The sequence below is a fragment of the Corapipo altera genome, unplaced genomic scaffold (assembly GCF_003945725.1).
Source record: "Corapipo altera isolate COAL_440 unplaced genomic scaffold, ASM394572v1 116, whole genome shotgun sequence".
Classification (NCBI taxonomy): Eukaryota; Metazoa; Chordata; class Aves; order Passeriformes; family Pipridae; genus Corapipo; species Corapipo altera.
The window spans coordinates 1,492,018-1,513,195 of record NW_020884953.1 but is presented as its reverse complement, the minus strand read 5'-3'; the positions used below and the strand labels follow the sequence as shown (position 1 = coordinate 1,513,195).

The 21,178-nt window shown below is 40.7% G+C and overlaps 1 protein-coding gene across 3 annotated transcripts in view; it reads right to left on the bottom strand.

Moving 5' to 3' along the window:
* Window positions 1-982: 982 nt before the first annotated feature.
* The window catches only part of CDC5L (cell division cycle 5 like), a 31,368-nt gene continuing 11,172 nt past the window's right edge, over window positions 983-21,178 (bottom strand). For all 3 annotated transcript variants that reach the window (XM_027663387.1, XM_027663389.1, XM_027663388.1), the window contains 7 exons: window positions 20,872-21,034; window positions 19,661-19,825; window positions 18,045-18,125; window positions 17,467-17,712; window positions 14,516-14,713; window positions 2,545-2,757; window positions 983-1,455 (listed from right to left, as the gene is read on the bottom strand). In XM_027663387.1, coding sequence (XP_027519188.1) covers window positions 1,351-1,455; window positions 2,545-2,757; window positions 14,516-14,713; window positions 17,467-17,712; window positions 18,045-18,125; window positions 19,661-19,825; window positions 20,872-21,034 — 1,171 coding nt within the window. In that variant the 3' untranslated portion in view covers window positions 983-1,350. The remainder of the gene's footprint in view (window positions 1,456-2,544; window positions 2,758-14,515; window positions 14,714-17,466; window positions 17,713-18,044; window positions 18,126-19,660; window positions 19,826-20,871; window positions 21,035-21,178) is intronic.

Sequence of the window (21,178 nt, the reverse complement as noted above, 5' to 3'; positions counted from 1 at the left end):
TGTCCCCCAGTAACATTCCCAAGTGGAGACAAAGTGACACTAATCTGGTAAAACTGCAAATAGCAAAATCCTCATTTAAATCCAAATATGTACAAGTAAAATTGCAAGATGCATCCAACTGGATGTATTTAATTGCTGAGTTCTGTGCTGTTGAAAATACAGTTTTGCCTTTTTTTTCCAGTGCATTGCCCCAAACAAAAGACTTACTCTGGGAGTAAGATGGATCTCTGAAGAAGTGATGAACACCACTGCAAAAATAAAAATGTGAAAGTGTCTTTATTTTTAAGAAAAATTTTTATAGAAATCTCTAATGAGATGCCTGATTGTGGCAAATTCCTGTATTAAAGACATTGGGAACGGTACACAAAACTTTAAACAGCAACATCTAGCTCAAGTGTGGTGTGACAACTGTACTAAGAAGATTTTTGAATAAAATTTAGAAAAATATCAAAGAATAGGAAATAATGAATTTATCCCCTTCCATAAGCCTATCCTTACCCTTTAGGTCAAAGCAATGAGAAAACTGTATCCTGTTGGGGTGGGGTGAAAGGAGAAGAGTAGCAAATATGGAGCTTTTTTTACCAACCCACACCATGGCTGCTCTGGGCAACAAAGCAGATGGTTTTAAAAGAATTAATACTCAGAAAATGTAATGGTACTGCTGAAATCTGTGGGAACCACCAGGCTGTGCTGGGTTCTTTTGTAAAACTTACATTTACCCTGTTTCAGGATTGTGAAATTATGCCACTATGACCATTTGAGCATCTTGATAAAGCTGGGAGTGTTTAGTCACATCCACAGAGAAGAATCAGGGTATTACCTGGGCCACAATTATCCTGCACAGGTACTTCCTATTAGAAATTACAGCCTTGGAAAATAAAGGCACAGCAGGTAAAGGGAAGACAATTTACCAGAAACACAAAAGGGGGCTGGGATAGGGGAAGATTCAATTTTAGTTAAAAGACAGACATATTACTACTTCTTTGTTTTTTAACATTCCAGGTTTATTCAAAAGACATTATTCTGCAGGCATGTATCTTACAGGTCTTAAGACTGATAAAACACTAGGAATAATGTGAGTTCCCTAGCAAATAAAGACATGGCTAAAATCATACCAGAGTGATTTTTTTGTTTTCTTTCAATAAAATTTTGGACATTTCAAACCTATTTTTAACACTGGCCAGAGCTATTCATACCTAGATCATTTGGAACAGTCCATTAAAGGAACAAAAGTTGACAAGATGCAAACAGCAGACTACACTTGATTTCTGCAACTGCTGGCAAAAGCTGCTGGAGAAGTATCTGCACACTTTAAAAATGTTACATCAGTGACAAATGGAATTTTGTGCTTTAATACTTTGCTTGAAAAGTCTCTTTATCCAACATGAAGTCAGCAAATCTCTGCTGGAGCTCCTTTTCTCTTTCCTGTTGTCGCTGCACATCTTCCTTCAGACACTGTAACGAAAACATCATTAAACAACCAGTCAGTTTTCCAACAGTCACACCCATGAAGAGCTTTACCAAAGGTTATAGTTTAGTTGCTTCAGAGGAAGAGGTCAGAATTATGACAGGACATTGCTAAAATTACTTATTTTAAATAGAAAAGTAAAACAGGGTAGTTGATGTAAAGTATCAAGAATCACAGTTATCTTATTTCAAATCTCAGGTATCTCACCCTGTCTTTGGCAGCAGTTAAGATCAAATGCTTCAAAAGGGAGAGATTTCAAATTGGAACCTTGCCACTTACCAAAAACAGGTGCTATTAGCAACTATCATCTGATTTAATATGTTTTTACTGTTATCTTTCACTAAATCAATTAATCACTTTGGAGTTTGTAAAAACATCTACCAGCATTTCTAAACCACCAGTTTTAAGGATTGATCTGTTTTAATGTTTTTAGAGCAAAAGGTTGAGAAGATCTGAGTCTCAATGGAACCCTCTGTTTTGGAAGAAAAAAAGTGTTAAAAAGAAAAATTGTGCTCAGGTGAGTACTTAGTCCTCGGAAAGCAAGCCTGGCACTCGCTCAGACATAGGACTGAGTCGTGGTTGAGGGTTGCCTCGGTAAGATGAATAAAAAGAGAGTATCCTGGAGAACCTTGAACTAAGAAAAGTGGCTCCAAAGCACTGATTTCAGGTATATACCAGCATTTGGTCCACTGACTTTTATGAAAGTAAGGGATTTTACACAAGTTTTACAAGTTCTAACTGTAATTAAAACCAAAACAAGTCAAATTAAGAGAGACATGGAACTTCTGCTGATATGAATTTCAGAAGGTTTATAAAATAAACCACACGAGGAAATAAAAAAACCCCAAAGTTAAAGAACACACTGGCAGATTAGTCCCAGCTTCTAATACATGTATCACAGAATCTTTGATATTGAAGTAAACAGCAGATGAATCTGGTAACAGCCAAAATTTTAAAAGAACATTAAAAACTTGATACCAACTCAGGCTGTGAAGCTCAGAGCTCGTATCTTGTAAAAACATCTTCTCCACAAAGTGCCTGTGTTTGACCTCAGGCATTACATTTAGGAATCTCACCTCCAGTCTCCGGGGGATTGCAGCATCCTCGTGTTTCTTCAGCTCCTCAAAAGTTCGCAGCTCCAGGTGGGCCTGTTCGATCTGGTCCCACAAATCGTTCAGCTGTTTGATGAGGCCCATGGCTCGGGACTGGTAACCCCCCAGCAGGATCTTCAGCTTCTTCTCCATCTTGGCAGCTCTCTTTGCTTCGGTTGTCATGTGGCCTCTGTTTATCTGCCACAAGGAACACAAGAATTGTTTTATTTACCCAGAATTCAGAAGTCAAGGGAAAAAAAAAAAAATCAGTAAAAATGTATCTGTAGAATTGTATGGAGTTGATTGAGTTCTTTGATTTCTATTAAAAAACAGTTCTTCACATTTTGCACCAACCTGGATTAAAATCTTTACAATATACAAAACACATTATTCCAGGAGTGAAGTCCACTAAACCAAAGAGGGTTGATGACACACTGTGAGCACAGCTTCACACACAGGAACTGCTGCAGTTGCTGAGCTAAGTGGCCAAGTCACACGATTGCTTGTGAGGACATATCCCACTTACACAGGAGATGTAATCTGCCTCAGTAATGGAAAACTAAATAAAGATATTATGCTCCACCTTTTCAAAATCATATTCTTAGTCTGCAAAAACATCTATCAATCCTGCCTATCCCAACAGAATTCATCTAAATCATATTCCACACCGGAGAAGACCACTGGGAATGTTAAGGCAGCTTTGAACCCTTCTCTGTTGCAAAGAGCCATAATGAAGATACTTTAGACTGGTGTAAGTGGCAAATGAATGGCAGTGTTTGGGCATAGAAACACTGCCAGGAACAGCAGGACTATTTGAACGGGAACTAATTCCTATCACCACCCTGCATGTGCTTTCCCAGGACAGCCACATCAGGAGACAAAGGACAAAATCCTGGTAACTCACTGAGGTGGGACAGGATGGTGACACCAATTACTTACTGCCTGCTTCTAAAGGGTATGAAAAGCAAATCCCACCAAAAAACACAAACAAAAATACAACATGGTCATCATCCCAAGAACAACCCAGGTGCCATGATGAGAACTCGACAGGTGGTGATGCCTCATTCCTGGTGTCATCGTAAGGCATCTCAGAAAGACTCTTGGATTCACACCAGTTGAATGCTGGACCTGATTAAGTGTTCAAGGCCAGGCTGGATGGGGCTTGGAGCAACCTGGTCTAGTGGAAGGTGTCCCTGTCCATGGCAGGGAGTTGGAACCGGACAAGCTTTAAGGTCCCTTCCAACCTAGGCCATTCTATGATCCTATGAAACCAACAAATAACACAGGACTACACCACTGAGCACAACTGTGGAGAGGTGCAGCAGTTCACATCTCTGAACAGGGACAAAAAGTTTCTGGTTGAGGCTTTTTTAATGCTATTTCCTTAAAAAAGAATCCTTTTTTTTTTTTTTCAGAAAGCATTGTGTGAATGACGCCAAACTCAACAAAAAAAAAAGGAATCAGGCTTTTCAGATTTTGATTCTTGGCACAGTTAAAGATAAATTAGTGCAGGAGAGGAAGAAAATATTTAAGTTTCTCAAGTGATAAAATATAAAAGGCTAACTCAGAACCACAGTCTCTGAGTCATCAGCCCTCGCCTTGTTTCTTTAAAAATCAAAGCTTTACTGGTGAACGTTTACACACAAAGAAATTTCTTTACACACAAAGAAATTACCAATGATCAACCAAAAGCAGAAGCTTTTCACTGCTATGATTACCCAATACATCATCTCTTACCAATGAAACTGAACTCCATTGGGAAGGAACTACTTTCTGATCCGCCTTTACAGTGATAACCAGAGTCAGCCATCACAGTCTCATGGACCAAGCTACTGTAAAGTGCATTTCATCAACCTTCCAACCCTCCAACTGCACTGAAGTACCCTCTGTTACACAGCTGCACGTTTCTGTAACATGCCCTCCTACTCCTTAACAATTTACTCACTCATTTGAAACAGTTTTAGTTGGTGGCGCAGAGATAAACAAAGTGAATGGTCAGGGGAGCAAACTGTTAATGGGTGAGTGAAAGAGAAATTTGACTTTCTGAGCTGTCTAGTTTGCTCCTGGGGAGAGAGATGCAGACTGCTGTGCTTTTCAAACTCTGTTTGCAATGTAGACTTAAGCTATGCCCAAGGTGCTTTAAGCATACAGAAAGGCGCCTCTTTTTCAATATTTATATAAATCTAGAGAAAATTAAATAAATAGATTAGGGATTTGTGAGGATATTCTCTGATGGAAAAGTATGAAAGCTTTAAATGTCTTCACTGGTAAATAATATGCTATTACTGCAACAACAAATACAGCTGTGCGGTCAACGAACTATTTTCCAATTACTGTTCCTTGGATGAGAAATGTGTCTTGAGAGCCACTGACATTTAGAGATCATGGAATAGATGGATGCACAGGTAAACAGAATTTTGTTTGTAACAGAGGCTTAATGTAACAAAAGTCAATTGTCCATGTTGCTCCACAGCATTATAGACAACTTCGAGTATGCCTGGTGTGAAATGAAACTCCCACTGTCACTGTCCTAGAGCAGCTTAAAAAAGATCATTTAGAGAAGTTCCACTATTCTGTCGTCCTGAGCGAAGATCTTATTCTTTACTATCGGAGTTGTGAGGCCCTGGCACAGGCTGCCCAGAGAAATTGTGGACTCCTCATCCGTGGAAGCGTTCAAGGCCAAGTTGGATGGGGCTTGCAGCAACCTGGTCTAGTAGAAGGTGTCCCTGTCCATGGCAGGGGCTTGGAACGAGATGGTCTTTAAGGTCCCTTCCAACCCAAACCATTCTGTGATTCTGTGATCTCTCAACAACCTAATTTTCTAATGGAACATTAAACACTGAGTACCTGAGGACATAAACACAGATATAAGCACTAACTCCACCATACAGAAAAGGGGCTGGACCAGGGCACTGTGGGCAGAAGTCCTGCATTATCCACATGCTCTGAGTATCACCAGTAGTGGTGGCAGCACTGGGTTGGTCTCTCACTTTCACACACTTCAGTTTGGATTCACTTTGCTTGGCTTGAGACATGAACATCTGAGCTTGTCACATCAGGCCCTTCCACAAGCAGGAGAGAAATTGGCAACTCCAGGGCGTGGCTCATCTGATCCAGAGCTCACGGAAGGGCTCTTCACTGACTGTAACAGGAGCACACACTGCTGGCTCAGGCACGTTACTCAAGGTCAGGTGGACCAATCCCACTCTAAGTGTTTATTGTTTTAAGGTATTATATATAACAAAGCACTTTATTTTCTCCAAGAAAAACAAAGCCAGTTCAAGTCTAATGCCTATTAGACCCCAATTATTTAAGCACTCCTGAAATTTTTAGACAATGAGAATTGGACCTAATCTTTTTGAGTTGTTCTGGATACAGATTCTTACTTTTAACTACTAGAGCCCTTAGGTTTTATGCTGCTTCTTAGCCCTTGCTTTTCTCAGTTCCTTGTCTATCTTGGATTATCAGAGGCTTCACTGCTGCAAGAAAAAATTAAGAAAAAAAGGGAGGGGAAAAAAAAAAGAAAAAAGCCTCCCACGTATCTAAACTCAGAAATAACAGCCCTTTCTTCCTTCTCCGGTTGTAGAGAGAAATGTGAACACTCACCACCTTTCCTCCTCCCTCCCAACTACAAGATTTTAGGACCTACTACGAAAAGGTCAAAGGGAGGTCTTAGCTTTTGTAACAAATACTATTTATGAAAAATTGCTGACTGCTGCATAAATGCCAACAACTGCATATAATTTTAGTTCAAGCTTCATAAAATTTTAAGGCTCAGATACCGAGCTAAAAATTCCAAACAGTTATGAAAAGGTGTGTTTAAACAGTAGTCTACATTATTTGCTTAAAGCTAAGAAATAGATTTCAGTAAAATCTGACAACCATTTCCCCCCTGAACCTAGCAGAAAAAAGGAAAGATGTGAAAGATCTCTCTACTTATTTATTTTGTACTACTCCTTGGCCAGCTTTGGTTCTGCTGACTTCTATACCAGCTACAGCAAAATGAGAACAGCATGTACAGACATAGGGTAAGACGATATATGATGTCAGGGCAAGTGTGAGAGCCTCATACCATCCCAAATCTCTGATGTAAAAGCCTTTCCTCATGTCTAGTAGTGTTCAGTTTTCAATACTGCACTAGAGAACCGAGGAAGAGAAACCAAAACAGAGCAACAGACACAACCAGAAGTTCGTAAAACATGATCTAGAAAAGCGAGACTGACTGTAAAAACAGTGTTTTTTTGGTTTGTTTTTCCTCTGTCTAACAAAAATAGAGAAAAAGAATAAAGACACAACACTGGGCTTTAAATATCTCAAAGGTCATTGTGAAAAATTAATCTGGTTTTATGGCCACTGAGAAAGAAAGAGGGATTTAAATTGGCAAGGAAATTTTAGATAGGAGGTTAGTTGCAAGGTTTAACTAAGGACAACAAAGAAGAGGGAAGAACTCCTAATGAGAATAAACATCCACTGGGAAAGATTTAAGAAAAACTGACCCTGAGGAAGGAAGAGCTCAAGTGCCTTCAAAATTGCATTTTCAGAGCTCCTCATCTCACCAAGTCTACTGAGGACACCCCTCCTAAGTTCAAAGGGCTTTTTCCCTGTACTGACTATTTTGTTTTCCTTCTATTAAATGTGGAGCTTCTGGTAATCCCTGAACAGCATTAAGATTTAAGCTCTCTTGTCTTTTAATTGATCTTAATCATGCCTGATGGATTAAACAAACATGGAAGAAAAACTGCTGCATGCTCTGACTGGAGCCAAAGTCAAAAGTAAACCAACTTGTTCCATGACCTTGGAGAATCAACATATCATCATAAAGCTGCTTCACTTGTGCACAGAAATCCTGTGCCAGCTCCAGCTCCGCTGAATAGGTTACTCTTGGAACATATAGAGCACTACTCTAAACTTTACTGTAACTTCCTTCCTCACCTCAGACCCACAAGTGGCCCTCCCATACCCAATTCTGCTGGCAGGACATGGATTAACTCAGTTTAAATAGCAGGGTTTGTGAACTTGCCTCATGTTGGCTCAGCCAGCTGGAGGAGCTGGAATGAGAACACACCACGACACCCAGCGGGATTCACCAGCATTTCCAACCACCCTGGGGACAATGATGACCAAAACACCACAGCATCCTCTGGGCATGGTGGGGTCATCTGCCTTCACAACCTTTATAGTGCACTCAACAATAGCAAGTTTTTTTTAAACAAAAACTCATTAATTGCTCTACTTAAAAATACTTTTCCAATTCCATGCCCTTGGACAGATTTGCCATTTTTTGGCTTGAAACACTGTTTCATCTTTCTACAGTTTGATCAGGGAAAACTCTCTGTAGAGCTCTGCCTTTCACTTACCCCTGAGTTAGTAAAAGGTAACAGTCAACTGCTGCAAACCGAGGCTTGGGATTAACATCAAACAAAAATTGCATTTCCAGTGTAGAAGAATATGGGCTCAAATCTGTCAAACTGACATGAGCTCAGCTCATCGACTGAAACCACTCCGTGGCTTGACACAATTTCACATCTCTGCTGCAACACTGAAGATCACAGAACCACAGAATGTTCTGGGGTCGGAAGGGACCTTAAAGATCATCTCATTCCAAACCCCTGCCATGGGCAGGGACACCTTCCACTGGAGCAGGTTATCAGAGTCCCATCCAGTCTGGCCTTGAACGCCTCCATCTCCAGTAAAACACTTACTTAACGTACAAGGGGGAAACAAGGCTCATTAAGAAAAAGGGCTGATCGGTATCAGAACAGTCAAAGAGGGACAGGGTGTGCAAATTTAAAGAGAAAAGAAAAAAAGGAATTAATTCTGATTGACTGGGATCCCACCAAGTTTTTAATGGAAGATTTAGTTACAAAAGATCCTCAAATTAAGGCACTGCTGGTAAGCAGCTGCAACTTCACAACTGAAACCAGATCAAATGTTCAGAGCTTGAATACCAATACAGAGCCACTTTTACCCAACTGAATAGGGAAGCCTGGATATAAACTCCTATATTTGCCATGTACATCACACAGCATTACAACTTACTGATGTCTGTAGGACACTATTTCCTCTACTCACAGCCAAATCTAATAAGCCAAGAGCATTCTCCACCTGAACTACATTCCTTAAATTATAATGACTTGTCTTCAAACACTGTAACACAAGCTGGAATGACTGTTGAGTAAAGACAGTACAGGGTATATCAAGAGCAAGTGCTCCCACAGAGTTCATAGCATCCAACTTCTCAGAACTAGACTAATCTAGAAAGTTACTGGGTAAATTAGCAGCCACTGTTGATCTACAGTGATGACATTAAAGCCCACTTAGAACATTTTTATTTGGTAACTGCTTCTGAGACTAGCACTACTATCAGTGATAGCCATACATGTTTTCTACAACTCCCTGAAAGGAGGTTGGAGCCAGGTGGGGGTCGGTCTCTTCTCCCAGGTAACAAGTTGCAGGGCAAGCAGAAATGGCTTCAAGTTGCACCAGAGGTGGTTTGGATTGGATATTAGGAAGAATTTCTTCACAGAAAGGGTTGTCAAGTATTGGAACAAGCTGCACAGGGAAGTGCTGAAGTCACCACCTCTGGAAGTGTTCAAAAATTGTGTGGATATGGTACTTTTAGACATGTTTTAGTGGTGAACACGGTGGTGTCAGGTTGATGGTTGGACTTGGTGATCTCAAAGGTCTTTTCCAACCTTAATGATTCTATAATTCTACTTCAATCGCAGTAGAAACCTGTCTAGAAGAGTACAGTTCAAGAAGAAAAACAAATAATTTACTTTTACTAAACTTTTTTGGAAACTCTCTACCATTCAAAAGTAAAAAAAAAAAAAAAATGCAGTAAGATCACAGACAGCAACAAGTACCGAGGCCAAGAGCTCTGATTACCTGTAAGCAAACATGGGTTACTGCTGTGTCTGTGAGGTAACAGGGCAGCAAGTACAGTGTAATTGCCTTCAAAAACCACCCCTGCAAACCCAGACTGCCTGCACTGGTCTCCTGACAATCCTGCAGAAGCTCAGGTATTAAACAAGTCAGCAAACAGCCTGGTTCCCTCTCAATACCCAGCAGAAGCCTCATGGTGAGCTTGCAGCAGTCAATTTTGGACAGTGATGGTGTGCAAAGGCCCTTTGCAATGAAGAGCTTTGTCAATGCTGAACTTTATTTCTAAGCATTGTAAATTATCAGATTCTGAACAACTTGGCAGTGAAGACCACTGATAACCCTTTGCTGTGATCCTCTGGTTCCAATTACTCTCCCAAGAGACCTTATTAAAAAAAGCCTATTCCACAGAGGCAACACATTAGCACAAAATAAAATATGTGAGCATAAAAGCAAGACTACTCAGGATTTCCACCATATTTTAGTTTTGTATTTTCTCTATTCCTAGTCTTATAAAATCTCTCATTTTCTCCAGGTGTTTTCTCAGTAACAGCATATCTGAAAATGCAAAAGAAACTGCAAACTTTAGAAGCATGTAAACTACAGAGAAATTAAAATACAATCTCCAATAAACTAGTAAGTGATACACCCTGCAGCAGAATGTACCATGTAAACCATAAAACTCCAGTTAAGCAAGTGGTTTTCAATCTGAATTAATTCAGAGGACTTGGGCTGCAATCAAAAGCAAAAATGGACACTGGTAAATTATCACCTTGATATATCTTGGATACTGCAAAGAATAGATAATTTACTAAATTTTGCATAGACAATGTACCTTGAGCTTCTTCCCCTGTGGGCTTTCAATAGTGTTTATAATTTAACCATCAAATGAAATGATAACATTAACTACCACAATTTTAATAAAAATATTTGTATGCTGCAAGCGAACTTTATGAACTGTCTTCAAAGAAAAAATAATGCTGGCAGGAAGTTTCTAAGTTATGAACTACAAAGGGAAGCAACTATTTTGTTAAATAGATGCCTCTGCTATCTCATTTCATCTTATGAGGTCCCTAGTGCAACACACACCTTAGCAGGAATGCTTTTCTTTGTAAATATATTGCTTGGAAGAGAAGGGAATACAAGCTATAGAAGAGAAATGAAGTAGTAAATGTACTGTAAGCATCAGCAAACTCCCATTTCTGAAATGACTTGTTCTACAGTGTAGCCTAGCCTTGAAAAAATATGCTGGACTTCTCAAAGCTACTAGAAACATCAGAAAATTCCACAAATCTAAGCTGTACCACAGACACATGGTGAGGTCACAGAGATTCACTTGCATGGACCTGAAACTCCCCCCCTGTAATGCAAAAGAGTTCACATACTAATCTTGTAACACACTTTATCCACAGTAAGTAACACATTCAAAGAGTCCAAAACCCTCAAAACAGAGAAGTGGAAAGTATTACTAACACACAGCAGGACACTCCAACATTGGAACTATTGCTGGTGGTGCCTGGACAGGATAACCCAGCCAAACAGAAGCTCTCCACAACCGCTCTGCTTTCCCTCCTCAAGCTCATCAATAACAGCCCAAATCTGTTTGTGGTATCACCATCCATTCCAGAAAGATAAATGTCGTGTCAACATACACCAGGCTGCCACCACGGAATCACTGAGGCAGTGAGAACAGGCCAATTAAGGGAAGATGACTGTGTGTCCACACCATCAATCCAGCCAGGAATCTCTGAGCGATGAACAGTCCCAGAAAGAGCTGGAAGTTTTTGCACAGGACCTGCAGGGTGTCAGCAGTCCCATATGGAAGTGTTAGACAGGGATTACCTGAGGTGCAGCTGTGCCAAATATCAATAAACTCTCATGGCTTTTTCTTCCCTAATGATCTTAATACAACATAAAGCAGAAGCAGCAGCCCCAAAGCTGACCAACATCAGTTGCTGTTGCTGGCAAACTCTATTTTACAGTTTCTACTCTTCCCTCAAAGGAAGTTAAGAGTAAAACGAGTATCTTAGGGTACTGAAAGCTGAGCTAATGTCCCTGCTTTTCATTAAGCTTGTCTGATACTTCCCATTAAAATATCTATTTCAACTGATATTGCTTTCAGAAATTTTCCTTGGAAAAACATTAAAATGAAGGTGGCTTTTGCCATTGCTGAGAACGGGTTAGAGAAAAAAAAATTGCTGTGCTTTTTTACTGCATATTCATTTGTTCATTAAACTGCTATGGTTTTTATTCATTATTTAAAAAACAATTCAGCAGGTGACCTATGCTTAAAAAACTGTATATGCATATCTTGCTTTTAGGAATGGGCCTTTTAAATAGGTCAGGCCACAGAGCTGCACTAAACTGTATTTTGCACACACTTGGGAGAAATTTTCAGCTCAAATTTAACTTTGCAAAGAGTCCACCTGCACTCAGGAAACTGAGTTGTGAGAGGCAGTGCTGCACCTGCAGCTGTGGGGCACAGAGAGCTCTGCTGGCCCCAGTGCCTGACTGAGCTGGGGGATGGGATTTTGGAACACAATAAAACAGCAGAGCAGGATTATGTGTGGAAGTGCACCAAGCCATCAGCCTCATCCAGCAGCACTCTGAGCTCCCAAGTGATGCAGCTGCATTAGGGAGAGAATCCCATGATTGCAGCGACTGATTGTTGTCACAGAATCACAGAATGAGTCAGGCTGGAGGGGACCACAGTGGGTCACCTGGTCCAACCTCCCTGCTCAAGCAGGGTCATCCCAGAGCACTTGGCACAGGATTTTGGCCAGATGGTTCTGGAATATCTCCAGTGAGGAAGACTCTACAAACTCTCTGGGCAACCTGTTCCAGTGCTCAGTCACTGCACAGGAAAGAAGTTTTTCCTCACATTCAGGTAGAACTTCCTGACCATCAGTTTCTGTCCATGGCCTCTTGTCCCATTGCTGGGCATCCCTGAGCAGAACCTGGTCCATCCTCTGCCCCCTCCCTGCAGGCACTGACAGACATGGATGAAGTCCCCTCTCAGCCTCCTCCCGAGGCTGAACAGCCCCAGCTCCCCCAGCCTTTCTTCATCAGAGATGCTCCAGTCCCTTCATCATCTTTGTCACCCTCCACATAGAGCTCCTGGAGCTCCACGTCTCTCTTGTGATGAGGAGCCCAGAACTGGACACAGCACTGCAGATGTGCCTCACCAGGACTGAGCAGAGGGGCAGGATTGCCTCCCTGACCTGATGGGACACAGCTCAATGGATTTTGTTCAGTGTGTTCCACAGAGTCCCATGCAAATGTTGGCAGCAAATAAAAACCAATTTTACTTTTTTTGGCAAGACCTCTGATTTATATTTTGCTTCCTGGGTGACTGTCTTGTGACTATAGAGCAACAAACACTTAGAACAAACATACAGGAATCTGATGAACAGATGACTTGACCTGACTTACTTTGCTTCAGTATCCTTAATAAGCATTCCACCACCAACTACTCATTCAAATATTGGGAAAAGATGGACAGAGATCAACAGCATAAGAAAGCCCACACAGAAGTAACCAATTTAGACTGGAGAAACAGTACACAGCATAAAGGCACAGGGCCACACACTGAACAATAAAGAGAAAACAAAATATTCAAGAGCTACTCATTAAGCAAGTACCATCCACCCTGTGCAGCAAATGAGTCTGTGGAAAAACTAGGGCTGCAATCACAAAATTAAAGACTGTCTCATAAAGCACATGCATAGGCAAATTAAGGCTGTGCATTCCCTAACTTGGACTGTTTGACTTTGCAACTTTAGTAACGCCCTTCTAATGTCGTTTTGGGCCTGAGATATTTAAATTTCAAAAGCATTTGTACACAAATTAGGTGCAGCCCTCTGATTCCTGGCATGGTGCCCACCTGGCCGCAGTGCCATGCACAGCCAGGCTGTGCTCTGACAGCAGTTTCAGGGAAGCAGAGCAGAGTGAGAGCTGGGCAGCGTTGGGCAAGGCAATGGTGCTCTCTGCTGGGGGAGCAGCAGCACAACAAGGGCTCTGCCGTTCCTACTAAACCCTTACTACCACTGTACACACAGGTGAACTGCTCCTGGCCTGAGAGGTTGACAAACAACTACTGAGTCTATACCTGGATGACATTCTTGACTGACAGGCTTCACAAAACACCTTCACACTGTGTTTCATGTGTATGAATCAAGTGAAAATTCAGCCTTTCTGGCCTCTCTCATGTTTTTCTGTGGCAACAGCTGTTGGGGGGGGGGGTTACTTCTAGTAACAGTAGCTATGTTGATGTTAAACACAGAAAAACTTTTTTGGTAAAGTTTCCTTTTACCATGGAACAAAATAATCTGATGCCTGCAGAATTTAAAGAGACTTTTAGGCTAAAACGGTATTTTGGAAAACATTTAGTGACTTACTGCAAGTCAGAACAAACACATGTTCTGTGGGAAGAAACCATTTCAAATCAGCTCACTTGTTATCATAAATGCTATTTTGTGGGGTTTTGTGTGGAGTGTTTGAGTGAAGCTCTAGAGAGGGCACAGGGAAAGGGTCTGATAAAGTGGAATGGGACCACAAACACCCATCGTTTTCTTTTTGGAGGGAATCACTGGAATTGCCAAAGGATGCCAGTCTGGCAGGAATTCAGGACTATCTGGACCTTCGTTTATGTCATAGTCAATCAGAAACCAAATGTTAAGTTGGAAAGAGAACTTGAAAGGAGTTTTGATCCAGAAATGTTGGTTTTAAGCATCTTTATCTAAAATATCTCATACTGGTCACTATTAGGAGCAAAGTGCAAAGCTAGAAAGATCAGGTATCTGATCTGTTAACAGTGGAGATTAGGAAAACAATAAAAAAGTCCACATGGAATTACGAAAGCAGAACCTGACTTTCTCTCCAGATGAGAATAAAGTGGGTGAGATGAGCTGTGCTACAGCTTCAATGACCTTTTCAAAGGAATCCCACCAAAACACCTGACTGATTTATACAGGAACCTCTCTTACATAGAAAAAAGAAACTAAACACAAGGAGAGAAACTCTAAAAAAAACCCCAAAAGCAGGTGCAAAAAACAGGAAAAAAAGTGACACTGACCTCAAGTCTCTTTTCAAGTGACTCTATCCTGTCTTTTTTGCTGGCCAAGTTGGCCCTCGTGTATCGGCTCTGTCCAGGCAGGTACAACACTTGGCTGTAACATTCTTCCCACACCTGGTTATAAGCTTCACTTGACAGCTCTCCATGCCCCATTCCTTGCTTTACCACTTCCATCTCTTGTGCCAGTAGATCTTGTGCCTGTTGGGAAAGGATGAGAAATAAATTGCAGTTACAGTACACAGGATACAAGAAAATTCTTCTTCTTTTCAATCCTTCAATGTGCAACTCATGGGGGCAGCTTTTCCTTTCATACTAAAAGCTCACCACCAGGTTAAGCTAACTATGAAATCAAAGACAGATGCTGTGGATTATAAATGAAACCCAGGCTGGGAGACTGCTCACAGTGCAACTATCCCTCATTTTATATAATTTGGCCAAGCCTGACACCACTCTGCCGTGGCTAATGAAAGCTGTGGCACAGCAAGATACTTCATCTTGCTGCAGAAGAACAGAGATAAAAGCAAGGACCTTGAGGGGAGGGAGAACTGTACAGACAGAAGCAGCTGTTCTGTGAAACAAAAATCACTTTTCATTTCCTTTTGCTTGCCCTTGTCCACACAACCTGGAAAGTCAAGTCTAAACAGTAAGGGGCGAGCTGTGTAAGCTCCACTGCAGGAAACACTCCTCTGAACACATTCTGTGGCTAGAGAACTAGTGAGATATGAACACTCTGCTCTTTCCAGCTTAAAAAGTAACTTACAGTGAACTGAAACGATTTGAGTTGTTCTCACAACTCTTACTATTTCTGACAAAGAGCCTGGCCCACAAAACTACACAAGCATCCAGGTCCATCTGAATTTATTTGTAATCAAAAAGCTAAAATATATTTGCTGATCTGGATTTCATTGGTTCTAAGTGCATGGCCACGTCCTCTCTTTCAACAGGATTTGCATGTGCATCAAAAATATCCATATCAGCAGTCAGTATCTTCAAGCAGACATTATATTTTATAACAGCATATTGCCCAGGAAGTAAGTCAGGCATCACCAGATCAGATGATCTCAGGGAAAGGAAAATTAATTCCTTGTCCTTGATGGTCAAGACAGATAAAATAGGAATCATCTAACCACACCTGACAAAGCTGACTCTTATAAAGGTTCTCTTTCAATTAGCCTCTATTAGTACACTGTGAGGAACTACTTAAGGCTATTTAGTTGTGACACTGATGAGTTCCCCATCCCTAAGAGCTCAGCACACTGTGCTCAGCACCACTGCTAATCCTCCCCAAAAGACACTACACATCAGGAAAAGAAAAGAGCATTCTGTATAGGGATTTTAGGAGGAAGTTGTTCTAAAAACAAATGGAAGTAAAGAAAAATAAACAAGCCCCAGATGAGAGCAGAGAGATAGGAAAAATTCTTGGTTTGAACTGGCTTTTAGACAAAGAGGGAATATTATGCTGAATGTTAAAGAGTAAGCAGGAGCAAGGATGCAAAAGAACTTCTGCCCATCAGTTAGGAGACAGAATTTCCAGGGACTCTGAAGAAAGTTTCCAGATAAAAGCTACTGGACCGTGTAATAGTCTCTAAGGGAAGTGACAGAAAACCTTATTCTTGCTGAACTTCAAAACAACCAGAGAAAGCAATTGGAGAGCATTCCTAAGGGAACAATCTGACACTGGCAGGGCAGTGAAATTCATGATCTAACGGTATTTTCCATCTTTAACTTCTCCTAGTAAGAAATCTTCAAGTAAAATTTTTCTTTTAACAGCAAATTGGAAGTACATACTGTTCAGTGTTTGTCATTTTAGGCTCGATTCACTGGTCAGATATGGTCAAGGAGAATGCTTGTGTATCTTTAGAGTCACTTGAAAATAATAAGGGATTTAGGTGTAGAGACACTAGACCTCCTGTCAGAGCACAGGTCTCAGAAAGCAGGACTCTGCATAAAACAGACGACTTGGTGGCACGTGAGTTTGTCCTTTCCACTCACTTTTATTCCTGTAAGCATTTGGTCAAAGGTCACTGGCACAGCTTCACAGGTGAGGCTCTTTTGAAAGACCCAAACCACAGCCCTGTGTGCCTGAACTGCCTGCCTGTCACTTGGCAGCAAAAGGCAACATCTGTAGCTGCTTAAATAACTGAACACTCCGAACCGGAACCCTGGTCCAGGGCTGCTGTTTAACTTGGGATCACAATGCAAAACAGGACAGAGTGCCCAGAACACCCACTCATTCCAGCCAGCAACCATTGTGCCTGCTCAGCACTTCTGCAACCAGGTATGCTGTCAGATCAGCTGCCACAGCCCAGCAGGCTCTGCACCAGCACAGCTCTCCTGGATCAAGCCTGACAAGCATAATTAAACAACTTGATTTCCTGCTCCAAGTTACAAGCTGATACCACTGCCCTATTTAGTCTGCACTGCTTTAAAAAAAGTGCTTTGCAATTCTGGATTAATAAAATACAGAGGCAGCAGATGGTGGATTGCACACCTAGTTAAAGCCTCAATGATTTAACCCTAAACAGAAACAAAGAAGTAGAATTTGGTAACTACTGGGGTATTACAGCTCCTACCCTTACTTAAAATGATAAGCATATTCAAAATTGTATCTAAATAACAATGTCTACGGGTAAATACAGCATCCCCACCAATCTGCTGTGTGCCCAGATTAACATCAACTCACAGAAAAGAGAATGTGCACCTAAATTGTCCTCACTTAATAACTTCATAACTTATCCTTACTTAATACTTGGCAGTGCTGGATGATTGAACTTGATTATCTTAGAGGTCTTTTCCAATCTCAACGATTCTATGATTACAGCTCTTCATACAGCCCTCTGGAGATCTCCTAACTGAATTCTGTGCAGGCTTGGATTCTCCTTTTTTTTGTAAGATTACAGTACGATGTCAATAAGGAGATATTAGGTCTCTTTAGGCCACATAGTTCTCACCTTCTTGAGATCCTCTTTAGAGAACTTCTCATAAGGATTTTGTTCCAAGTAAGCCATGTGCTCCGCATTGTTGCTTCCAAATCCTGGGCCTTTCCCTTTCTTACCACTAAGCTGTTCTCCAAATGGGTGGTGTAAAAGATCAAAATGGAGCATAGTAATCATCTCTTTCTTTATTAGCTCTTCACTTTTCTGCAAGTCTGTTAGAGGTGGTTCCACATTCAAGGGTCTCAGTATTGTTTCATTAACCTGCCCAGGAATAAAAAGAAAGTTAATAAACATCATATACACCAAAGATCACATTAAGTTCATAGATCTCCACTCAAGTATATATTTTATGTATCAGCTAAGCCCTGGAGAACAGGTACCAAAATCCCTTGTGGTGTGATACACATACAGCAATCTGAACATTTGTGGAGATGACGACTTTGCTGTGAGTTTCCCTTCAAGCTGAAATCAGTACACTTAAATAAAGATTTCACTTTCTCATGATCTACTTAGACTGTATTTTCTCCTATAATGGTTAAAATCTTTATTTCTTTTTTTTTCTTTCTTTAAGAGTGAATTTTGTTTCCACTTACTTCTGAGGGCCGTGGTAGATTCTTCTGCACAGCTTTGTGCATTCTCTTCAGCTCCTTGGCACGCTCTGCTTCCCGGAGGGCCTACACAAACAAGCCAAGAGTTATTCCAGCTACTGTAACACAATCAGATGCTTCCTAGAAATGTATATGATATAAAAACTAATTGATTAATGCAGTGAAGATTCCTTAAAGAATAAAGACTTCATGTTATGAAGCCAGAGCTAAATAATGTGATGACAACATAATTTACTGCCTCTAAAGTGAATGGGAAGAGCACAGCAGACTAACTCCAAGAAAAGAGATCTTCCAAACTCATTTCCAGCCATCAAGCTCTCTTTCAGCCCCAACTCCATCATTCTTTACACATTTCTCCACATCAAGTTTGACAACTGCTCTAACTCTCCAGACATGAAATCCATCAGGAAAAGAAAGACTCTTAAATTTACAGCCAGGACTCTACTTGTCATCTTCAATGACTTTAAGTATGTATGTTTTTCACTAAAGCAATACTTGTCAAAGTGTAAAAACATGAGTTCTCTTTACAATACACTTTTAGGCAATAAATAACATGAAAAGTCAGTGTTGTATGAAACTTCAGGAACAATGACCAAGATCTTCCATGTTCTAATCCCAGCACATCACATCTTCACTTGAAAAGGCAGGAAGCCTCTCCTGTATGATGGTACAACTCAAATTCTTTCTCTGTTATAAAAATATAAATTACTAATATTTATTCAGACTTTTTATGCACAAGACATACATATACAGGTATATAACATGTTCCTCTCCAAATGGGGCATGCTAGGAATCAAATTCTGGGAAATGTTTATCCTATTCAAAGATAACAAAGCATAGGATTTTTTAAAATATTTTGTTCCCTTGTCAAGGCACAGACATAGGCAAAAACCTCTCTGGAGTCAAAAAACCCATTTATTTGAAGGTATTTGCATCACAAAAATTAGGATAAGCAATAAATGGAAAAGGGACTGTTGTTATAAAAATTTGAAGTGTCTCTAAGTACTGGCCAGTACAATCATTTAACTGGTAGAATTTAAGCTAGTACTTTATCCTTGATTCTTAAATAAAATCAAGTATTGATTCTTAGCCTTCCTTGATTCTTAAACAAAACAAAACAACAGGGACACATTCACAACTTGGCTGTCTGGGTAATCCTGTGGTACAAGTCAAAGGTACCAATTCACTGCATGGCACATTTCATTCTGTGTGCCACCAGCCTGCCTGAATTTGCATTTCAGCAACTTTCAGCCTTGAGAGGATAACCTAAAACTAACTGGGAAAAAAAAAAAAAAGCACAATTCTCACGTGCTTAAAATCAAGCATGTGCCTCTATCACATTTTTACCTTCTGGGGAACAAAACTCAAAGACATTTCATCATAGAAAATGTTATGTGATATGTAACATTAACAAATTAAGAATAGGATTTAGAGAGAAAACTGATTTATTCTGTGTACGTATATTCTGATGGCAGCAAAGGAAACAGGTACACTCCCCTTTGTTATCCTGTAGAAGAAGTTTCCACTGAACTACAGGAACCATACAAAGAACACGTTTTATTTTAAACAAAAGGCTGTATCCACATCTCACACACACCAACCTGTTTGCGGGCTTCTATATCAGCAGCATCTTCTACAAAGGTTTCATCTACTTCATGTTCTTCAAGCTCTTTTTCTGCATTTTCGGGTAACACAATCTCAAAGTCGTTCTTTGGGGCAGGGAGGGCCATGAGTCCCATGCGCAGGTGCTCACGAGACTCTCTCTCCTGTTGGAACAGCAGGAAGATGTGATGCTTCTGGAAGCACTGAGGTGCAATCCAATCACCTACATCAGCAGATAGAACAGTACACTACTAATATCACCTGTCCATCTTAGTCTGCTGCAAAGCCAGAAAGCACCAGCAGAGTCCATCAGGAAACTGAAATCCCAGTTTTCCTTCTAGCAACAAAAAGCCTTTTTACTATAAAAATGCTAGGACAGAATCACAGACATCCAATAAAACTTCTCAGATATTCTCAGAATATTCTGAGTTGGAAGGGACTCCTTCAAGTCAAGAGGAAATCTGAAATTCTGAACTTGAGTTATTTTTGTGAAAACTAGCCAAAAACCTGGAGTGGATATCCTCACCTAGGCCAAAAAGAGAACTGTCAATAGCTCAGGTGGGAGATATCCAAAGCCACAGCTGAGGCTGCAGAATCAGCCACATAAAAGGAGTTTCCCAAGGTGCTCCCTATTAGGGATAGGTCCTTTTATATCAAGTCTAATTGGCAGGGTCCATCTGGCTGCATCTCCAAGAATGGAAACATCTGTTGCCAAAGGTGATGAAAGAATCTGGATGGGACTCAGATTACTGCACATCTCAAATCCAAGTGCTCCTAATGGCAAAAATTAAACTCCTTTAGCTCAGTGTTGTCAACACAACAGACTGATGAAAAGGCCCTGTAGGTAAATGGGGAAGCCAAAATGACAAGGGATTTGAGGGCTGTGCAGGATTGCAAGAAAAACCAATCTTTGCTCGATATATATTTTCTACTCAGCTTCGAAGATACAAGTAGGATGGAAACTTAACTGTCTTCTTTGACAAACAGCTTTAGAGTGCTTTACTGAGCACACTGAAAGCCACTCTAAGTGGCAAGATTTCTATTCTTGCACATAAAGATTTGATTTTATCATGTGATGAGGACAGACCTGTAGACAGGTGGAAGAAGTAACACTTGCTTTTATTATAAAATAAAATTCTGTTCCGCAGATGAAAATTAAAAATCCTGCAAATTACAGAGCACTGAATTCCACTGCTTAAGTACTTCTTACCATTTGTTTTGCATAAGATGGGTCACTGTAATCTGCCATTCCCTCCTCTGGGTTGATGTTCAGTTTATCCCGCAGTGGAGTTCTTCCAGGAGTTGTGCCAAGTGCAGGTTTGGGAGTTAGCCCTCCTCGAGGAGTTAAACTCTCTGATCCCTGAGAGGGTGTTCTAGAGAAGTGTAGTTAGTCAGTACTTTTTTCCCTAAAGAGCTCTACTTGAAGTCTGAATGCTGGAAAATGTTACATAAACACAGTCAATACACTCCACTTAGAGTTTTTTCTTGGGAGGCAGTGAAACTGTGATGTGCAATTA